Genomic DNA, 9,075 nt, shown 5'->3' with positions numbered 1-9,075 from the left:
CTGATTATAGTCAGCAGTCTCTAGTTATTTATTTTATGATTTAATACTTATTTGAGTTGATTGCTTATTGTAATATGCATTTATTCAGTTATTTTATTTTAAGTGCATTTGTATTTTGTTGTTTTGTTTCCATTTTTAAGGTTTCTAATATTGTTTTATGGGTCTCCTTAAACAGGTTTACATGCATGCAAGGTCAAAAAACGTGTTAGTTTTTTCAAAAAATAGATTTAATTTTACCTCATTTCTAAATGATTCATAAAAGACCTGTGTGATACAGTTCAAAGAATCTGTCTCTCTAAACCCCTCCTTTCCGTGAGCCCTCACTGCTGTGATTGGTGAGATGACGCTGTCCTTTATGATTGGTCCAGAGCTGTAGAGAGATTGGTTCTTGATTGGTCTACCATATACAGTGCGGAAATGAAAGATCCATTGCCATGACAGGATGACAGCACTGGAAACTTGTGAATATATAGAAAAGATGTTATCGATTGTACCTTACCAATTCGAGCCGGAGTCTGATGATGAAATGGTTGAAGTGGCTGATGACTGGAGCAAGACATTTCTCAGTGGTAAGTCTCAAGTGTTAAAAAGTTTGTGGTAATTATAAGAAGTGATAAAGCAAATTTACCCTTACAGCATAGGATACAGCATCTTCTCAACATGATGTTACTGTGCGTTCATACCACCACCAGCGAGAGCGTCAAAGTGGCTTTCATTTTCAAAGTGAGCCGGTGGTGAGCTCCGACAATCAGCGGCGTGGCGCATCTTGGACAGTGCGGGAATCGAGGAAAGTAGGGTCAACTTTATGGTAATGAGCTATGACATGGTTGGGGGCCAACCAGTCGTAATGCAGAAGTCCTATCACTATGTCAATCACTGTTATGTCGAGAGTGAATCTCACATAAATATGCATGTTATTCCGAAACTTTGCAACTTGTGTGTGGCCGAAAAACAAAAGTTCTGCACTTTGAATGGATTATAGAAACCTTGCATAGAGCACTCCCTTTATAGTCACTAAAAAGCTGTCACTCTGCTCATTGTGATCTCAAAAACTTGTGTTATGACCAATGAATCTACACTGTGCGATCAATCTATTATTTATATTGTGTATACACTCTCTATGTATAAATGTGTGTGTATAACTCAGCATGTTACAAAAACTGGTGTGTGTTGTAGCCTTTAGGTATGAGACAAAACCATGTGTACTGTCATGAGGATGATGAATGTGTTTTCATTTGAGCTTTGAGTATTTTTCTTCATTAAATATGTACAAGTTCTCAGGTGGTAATGTAATTTATTTGATTTTATTTGACCCAAAATTATTAACCTAAATAAAACTTGATTAGGTTACAGTGATAAAATGAAATTTAAGGGTTGGATCAGGTAGAAATAGCTCCAAGAGATACCATTTGCAGGTTTGCACTTCTAAACAGTGTACCATAGATTGTACAAAGTTTTTCTCATCATGCTCATTTTGCGCCCAGCCAACCACCCCCCCCCCCCCATTTTAAAAGCACTAGACATGCTCCTACTTAAACCCAAAGGGATCTAAAAGAGGAGAGCAACTGGACCCTGTGGATTTGTCTTACCCGACCTTCAGATCCTAAGAGGATTGAGAACAGACTGTTAACACGAGCCTAATTCGATTGGACCTCTTATCGATTGGATTCTAAAAGCAATCGAAATAGCAGTGAGGCAATTCAGGTAGAGGTGATGATGGTGGTGGTCCAGAACACAAGTCTTGTATGTGTTATAAGAAAAGCTAGGTTTGACTGCTTTATGGCTCTGAAGTGTGTATGGATAGAGTGTCTGAATGTATCCGGCGTGCGGCCTGGAGAATCGGTCTGGGTTGTGTAGGTGTCAAATGAATGGAAATCAAGCTCTGATCAGTCTCATGGGAATATGGCCATTAATGCTTCTTCTCCTTGAGTTTTTCCTGAATCTTCTTTGGCTCGTCAAACTGTATCAACCTCAAGATGTCTTTGTTTTCCATGACACCCTGAATGAATTCCCCCTCTCCAATCTTATCTATGAAGACAATAAGACATTGTGAAGAAATACTGATTCCGAGAACACATCATGATTCATTTAGTCTGCAGCAATGAGTTATTACCATCTTCTTTCTTTTTGAAAAAGGTCCAGATTTTGTCAGCTCGCTTTTCTGGTGTGTTCTCATCCTCCGGAAGGTTTTTCTGGTCTTCGACGGGAATCATGTTGAATATTGACTGTTATCGGAAGAATGCAAAATATTAAAAAATTCTGTCGCTCTTAACATATCACATATCGACAACTACTGGCATCAGGCATGCTCAAGTGATTGAGACTTGTATTATGAGGTGGTGTAATCTATCCTGAGCTTCTTGAACCATCTGGTCAAAAGTGTTGGACTAAATACTACTGTACAACTTACCCTGAGCAATGAATGCAAACCGACTCATTTAATGATCCCCAACAACATCAGTCTGACACACTTCCCATACTCAATCAACAGTAAATGCAGGGTGTGCATTAAAATGCCAATTCTGAGTCGTACTCACCCGTACGATCTCCTGGACCTCGTTTTTACTGATGGTTCCATTGCCATCTACGTCATACAGAGCGAATGCCCATTCGAGTTTGCGCAGGGTCTTGCCTGATGAGGTAAGGTGCAGTGCCACAATGTACTCCTTAAAGTCCAAGGTGCCATCGGCATTAGTGTCAAAGCTGCGGAAGACGTGCCGAGCATAAGCGGTAGGGTCGGCATCTGGAAAGAAACTGGCATAGATGCCCTCGAATTGTTCCTTGGTGATGCGACCAGAGGGACACTCTTTGAGGAAGGTGGCGTACCATGCGCAGAGCTCTTCCTCTGTGTATTTGGTGTTCAGCTTCAGATCATCCAGAATCTCTTTGGACAAAGCACCGCTCTTGGTGTTCCCCATATTCTCAAGCTTTACACGGGTCAAAAAGGGGCAGATTTGCTGAGTTTGCTTCTGCTTTCACCCACCCTCCTCTCTTGTCTCACGCTCTCTCTGCTTTCAGCGTTTCTTTCTCTGAGCTGACAAAGGGATGGCGTTGTGTTGAGTGCTGTTGTTGGCCCCTCTTCGGGCTTGGCTCCCCCTGACAACTCCTCTAAGTGCTGAATTGGATTAGGTATATCTCTATTTAAATCCAGACAGGCTTTCTGAAAGATTAGTTGGTTACGTCATACTACTTCTGATGAGTGGCACATTACGTTGTTATGCTCCTTCACAACACTGTCTTACAATATGAGGATAGCAAACAAAACTCTGCGCGATTGGCGCCACTCAAAGTGTTGGTCTCTATATCTGGGTTGGTGTCCTTTATGTTACAATTTTTCCATTAAGACCCACCATCTTATACGACCGTTTGCTGTTACTCTAAGTGGACTAGGTCAAGGGCCTTGAACCGGGGGGCAGCCACGGTCCTGCAGGGGGTCCACCCAATTAATGTTTGATCACAATTTTTTTTCCGTCAAAACATGGGTTTAAAACACCATAAATTCAAATTCAAATATTAGCACCCTGAAACGAAAGCAAGAACACTCTCAGCTAATAATGTAATATAATTTGTGAAACATGCATTACTGAGACTCTAATCCTGAGAAAGTGAAATGTTACTTTTTACAACATGTTTTTGCAGTGGTGAGAAATGTAGCCAGTCATACTGATGTTTGGTATCTCTAGAACATAATAGACAATCGGAAGTGTTCTTCTCTCATTAACAATGACACGACATAAGTTCAGCTAAATATTTAATTGTCCATCTGATTAGTAAAATTCAGAGATGTATAGTAACGAAGTAGAACTACTTCACTACTGTACTTAAGTACTAAAAGCCGGTATCTGTACTTTACTAGAGTATAATTTTTTTCTCATACTTCCACTTTTACTTCAGTACATATTTTCGCTGAGTTTAATACTTTTACTCCGATATTTTTTTTATGTGCTGCATCGTTACTCGTTACAATTATAAAAATGTTACGAATCATTCCATTACAAACCCACATTACCACTGCCAGAACTGTAGATGGCAGATTTGATGAAGCTGGCACATCATTGAGCGAATCAAGCGATTAAGAAGACTGCGCGTGCTGACTGAACTGCTGTGAAGAGAGAGATGAACACCGAGCCGAGCCAGATAATGACTCGTTCACGAGTCAAGAACCGATTGCATCGGTTTTCGGATGACCAGTAACGTTAGTTCTTTCTGACAGTTCGATTCAATAAACCAGTTGAAGAAAACAGTTCACCGATTCTGTTGCGTGTCATCAGCTCCTCGGTTCACGAATCAGACACGTCTGACAGAAACAGTTCTTGACTCGTGAATGAGTCAGTCTGTTGTTCGTTATCTGGCTTGGCTCGGTGTTCATCTTCAGTTCTCTCTTCACATCAGTTCAGTCAGTGTACTGTTTGAGTACATGAATTACTCCGGGATATTGGTTTGTTTTAACTCCGAGGGAGTGTCAGACACTAAACAAGTTAAAAGCTTAAGTCATTTGTGGATTAATACGTATTGGAGACGCAAAACCGTTTAAAACGATTCAGTTCGATTTGGTGAACTGTTTCAAAAAGATCCGGTTACATCGAATGATTCGTTTGCGAACCGGATATCGCAAACTGCATTGTTTTTTAACTGTCTTACAACAGACACAGAAGAGAATACAATGCTGAATAAAGTCGTAGTTTTTGCTATTTTTGGACCAAAATGTATTTTCGATGCTTCAAAAAATTGTAACCGACCCTCTGATGTCACATGGACTACTTTGATGATGTTTTTCTTACCTTTCTGGACATGGACAGTATACCGTACACACAGCTTCAATGGAGGGACTGAGAGCTCTCGGACTAAATCTAAAATATCTTAAACCGTGTTCCAAAAATAAACGGAGGTCTTACGGGTTTGAAACAACATGAGGGTGAGTTATTAATGACATAATTTTGCAAATTGGGCGAACTAACCTTGTAACCGTTTTTTGTTTACAAAAAGTTAGTCAAAGGAATTGTGATTGTCCTTTAAGTTAATCATTTGAAATAGTAAAAACAATATGTTCAAACTTTTGACTACTTTCTTTAATAACTACATAACACAATACTTGTACTTTTACTTTCAGTACTTGAGTAGTAAATTTTAAAATAGACAACTTGCAATAATGAAGTACAAAAAATGCTGAATACTTTAGTACTTCTACTTAAGTGTGGTGCTTAAAGAGCACTTCAACTTCTACTCAAGTCAGTTTTTTGATAGAGCACTTGTACTTTTACTCAAGTCTGGGTCAGTAGTACTTTATACATCTCTGGTAAAATTAAAACGTATTACCCTGCATATCCGTTTAAATAATTTACAACAACTGCAAACAACAAATTTTGATTTTAATTGTAACATTTTGTTTATGATGCATGAAGTTCCTTAACTTGAAGTTCATGAAGCATGAACTAATCCTTAACTTCATACCGAAATCCTAGTTGGCCAAAAAGTGATTCATCTGTTATGAATCATTAAACTATTGGTGTCCAAGACATCATGAGGACATTGTGAGATTTTTCTTAAGCTTAAAGGGTTTGTTAACCGAGGAATGAAAATGATGTCATTAATGGCTCACCCTCATGTCGTTCCAAACCTGTAAGACCTCCCTCCGTTCATCTTCGGGACACAGTTTAAGATACTCTGAATAATGTGAGACAATATAGATTAGGCCCCCTAGGCCAGAAAGAGGGGCTGCCACCAGGAATATCAAAATACAAATAATGGATCAGCTGTTTGGGAGACGTTACCAGTCCTGGAAGAGGAGTGAGACCGACACACCACCCGTGCTGCTGATTCTGTTGCCTATTCACACAGACATACACACACACACACACACTCACAGGCACAGGTACTACAAAAAGCGATCACTGCAAATAGTGAGGTGCACGTTACCACTACAAACACTGTGTGCAATGTGCAAAAAGGAGTACTCAAATCCGGCGATCTGCCCACAAAACAGCTTCAACAGTCTAATTCTCCGAAGAGGAGAAGGAAAGATTGGTGTTACTATTAAACAGTGTTGGGAAGGTTACTTTGGAAATGTAATAGGTTACAGATTACAAGTTACCCTGTTTAAAATGTAATAGTAGTGTAACTTTTTCAATTACTTTATTAAAGTAATGTAACTAATTACTTTTGAGTACTTTTTGATTACTTTTCTAAATTTGTGAACATTATAATAAATAAAAGCATATATATCAACTCAAATACAGTTATCTAATAAGCATGTGTCATATGCTGTTTAATAAACTCCTGAAACATTGGTGTTTTTTGTTTTTTTAACTGCTGTCTCTTTATATATGATATGATGATAGTTTTCTCAAAATAAGTAAAATGCATGAAGTGACAGAGCAGTTCTAGAAATTATGTGTATGTGCTCGTGTACTCATATATTGAGACGGCAGAGGTTGAAAACACTGCGAGCTTCAGTAGGCCTATGTGTAGTAAATGAAACTGCATGTCTTTGCCATTAATTTACAGGAGGGGCAGACTGGGAAAAAAAATCAGAATGGAAAATTCAAACTCATACAAACAAATTCATGGACAATACTATTTTTTGTATGGACCTGACATAAAAAAGGTTGAAATCTTTAATATGGGGACATGTCAAATAATCAAAAGTTCTCTCCTGAATGGCACCTTCACTTCCATTTTTCTCTTCAGTCTCATTATTTTGCCCCCTTATCCATCTTAATACTCAAGATTGAACAAAACTGTACTTTACAATACAATACTCTAAAATACTACAATATATTTATAGAAAAATCCTAATACTGTACACGAGTCATGTTTTCCCTTACAAAAATTTACCATGCTTTTATTAGCCTATATAAAAGTACAATAACCTTGTATGGTTTTTTGTTTTGCAAATGGATTCGTATTTATTTTTAAATAAATAATTTTGTAAAATAATTTTAAATTTCTGGTTACCACAGTTAAACAATAGTAACCATTTTCACTGGATTTATAGTAAAATAATAAAATGTTAATTTTCGCAAGGGTTGTGTCAAAAAAGCATCTTTACAGATTAAACTGACCTGAAGCCCTGAACAGTAGTTCTGCTTCTCTGTTCCAGCTGTGCGCTTCCACAGTCCACTCTTTTATCTCTCTTTCGCATTGATGATTACTTGGAGTCTGATCCAAACCGTTTGGCGGAGGCGCGGAGAGCGCGCGAGTCACGACTAACAGATTTATTAGAGATTTAATTATCAAATGGCGGATTCGCAAATGATCGCTTTAGTACATTCGGCAGGCAATTATACAATAATGATATTAAAATATTGGGACAAGTTGAGGAAGACTGAGGAAGCTGGCAGGCCACCGGGAATTGTCCCGGTGTCCAGTCCGCGCGTGATTTCAACTGACACGCAGAACGTGCAGGAGTCATATATTGCATTTTGGGGGCTTGATATTCACAGACACCAGTCCATGTCATGTTTTGATTCAAGTGTACTGACCTACTTTTGATTTAGTCATCCAAAATGTGGCATATTCCGTCCGCGTTAGGCATTCCATTTTTCTGACTGGATTCTACGAACCAGACTGTGTTTCCGCATCCCGGAAATTATTAGGGCGTATGTCTTAGAATAGTAAGTGCAATTTGGGAAAGAAATCAGTTAAATCTGTATGTGGATGGGTGTAAATATTCAAATGTAATCCCCTTTGTAATCGTTAAAAAATTCATAAGTAACTGTAATTTAATTACTCATTTTTTCTTAGTAACTGTAACTAATTACAGTTACATTAATTGTGTAATTAAATTACGTAACGCCGTTACATGTAACTAGTTACTCCCCAACACTGCTATTAAACCTGCTGACTGGATCAGGAATAATCAAAGCTATATTTTAGCATTACCACCATACCACAACAAACTACTGGGGCAGCCAATACCTCACCTATTACTGACCTACAAAAAAAAAAAAAAAAAAAAAAGGACAACCAACCATGCTTGGGTCAGATAAGATGGTCAAACAAACTAAAGAAAACAAAAGGAGGCAAGAGTTACAATTACATTTAAATCTACATGAGGCAAAGCAGCAGTGAGAATCTTTCTAAAAGGGAGAAACAAACAAATAAAATCCATTATGTACAGTAAATATAGCCTAGACATTAATCAGGTACAATAACCAAGAATTCCTTTTACCTCTAGGAATACAACACTCAGCATAAACGGAAATGGGACTTCCTGGTTACCTCCCCTGCATACAAACCTACAAGAAATCACACACAAGCATAGTTCACATACAAGGTCATTGGTTAGTCACATCCCAAGATTTACAGTGAAACATGGTCATATTATAGTAGATCAACTTATTATAAACAAACACATTACATGGCGAACACTACTCTATAGCTGTGAGCCATAAGGCCATTACACCATATCTGCAGCTAGCAGAGAAGCTGTCTGTACTGTTGTGGAGCAATGCGATTTGAGTGCCTAGAAAAGAGCTATATAAATGTGAGGAATTATTATTATTATATTCATTTGGTTTATTTTAGCATCCATCCTGGGTTTATGATGCAGGGCTAGAGTGAATGTCTGCTCATTTATTCTGTGCTGTCTGTCCTTAGTGGGGTTCAGAGAAGTGAGTTTCCTTTAGTAGTCAGGTGGCATGACTTTTCTATACTTATGATGCATAGGCAAATTGGATTTTGCAGCCCCGTCCTAAGTTTCATGTCAATTAGTGTTACTTTTTTTGCTTGATGATGCTCCTTGAGGTCTTTGTGTTGTGGTTGTTTTGCTGGGTGGTTGTGCTTTGGTTTGGTTAATGGACAGCCTGAGCCACTGACAGCTCTGACCTCACTAGCACTTAATGACTACTTGAGTTGCCTCAAGTCATTGAGCTCTGTAAATCAGCTTATGACTGATGACAGATCTGCCAGCCAAAAGAGGGAAACTGATAGTGATAGTGTCTGCTGTGCTTATGTGATTATTAGCTTTTTAGTCAAGTCAGTGTGTTTATTTTTTTATGAATTAATGAGTTTTTTTCTGACTTTTTCACTCATTTTGCATCACTAACAGTACTGAACTACATGGAATTGCAATGG

The 9,075-nt window shown here is 38.3% G+C and overlaps 1 protein-coding gene across 1 annotated transcript; it reads right to left on the bottom strand.

The window, feature by feature from the left end:
- Positions 1–205: 205 nt before the first annotated feature.
- Positions 206–3,221, bottom strand: LOC113052265 (recoverin-like). Its single transcript, XM_026216686.1, has 3 exons — positions 2,538–3,221; positions 2,114–2,225; positions 206–2,028 (listed from the first exon to the last, which is right to left on the bottom strand). The coding sequence occupies exons 1-3, from the start codon at positions 2,916–2,918 to the stop codon at positions 1,910–1,912; spliced, it is 612 nt and encodes a 203-aa protein (XP_026072471.1). The 5' UTR covers positions 2,919–3,221; the 3' UTR covers positions 206–1,909.
- Between the last annotated feature and the right edge of the window lie 5,854 nt (positions 3,222–9,075).

This window comes from Carassius auratus, chromosome 3, assembly GCF_003368295.1.
Source record: "Carassius auratus strain Wakin chromosome 3, ASM336829v1, whole genome shotgun sequence".
NCBI lineage: Eukaryota > Metazoa > Chordata > Actinopteri > Cypriniformes > Cyprinidae > Carassius > Carassius auratus.
The sequence above is the reverse complement of the archived record's forward strand: the minus strand, read 5'-3'. Positions and strand labels throughout refer to the sequence as shown.

Bases quoted from the DNA above. Each gene is read 5' to 3' on its own strand.
- LOC113052265 (XM_026216686.1), bottom strand. From the start codon at position 2,918: ATGGGGAACACCAAGAGCGGTGCTTTGTCCAAAGAGATTCTGGATGAT. The intron at 2,226-2,537 runs GTGAGTACGACT...TTCCGATAACAG, and splicing joins AGGTCCAGGAGATCGTACGG to TCAATATTCAACATGATTCC. The intron at 2,029-2,113 runs GTAATAACTCAT...TTGTCTTCATAG, and splicing joins TTTCAAAAAGAAAGAAGATG to ATAAGATTGGAGAGGGGGAA.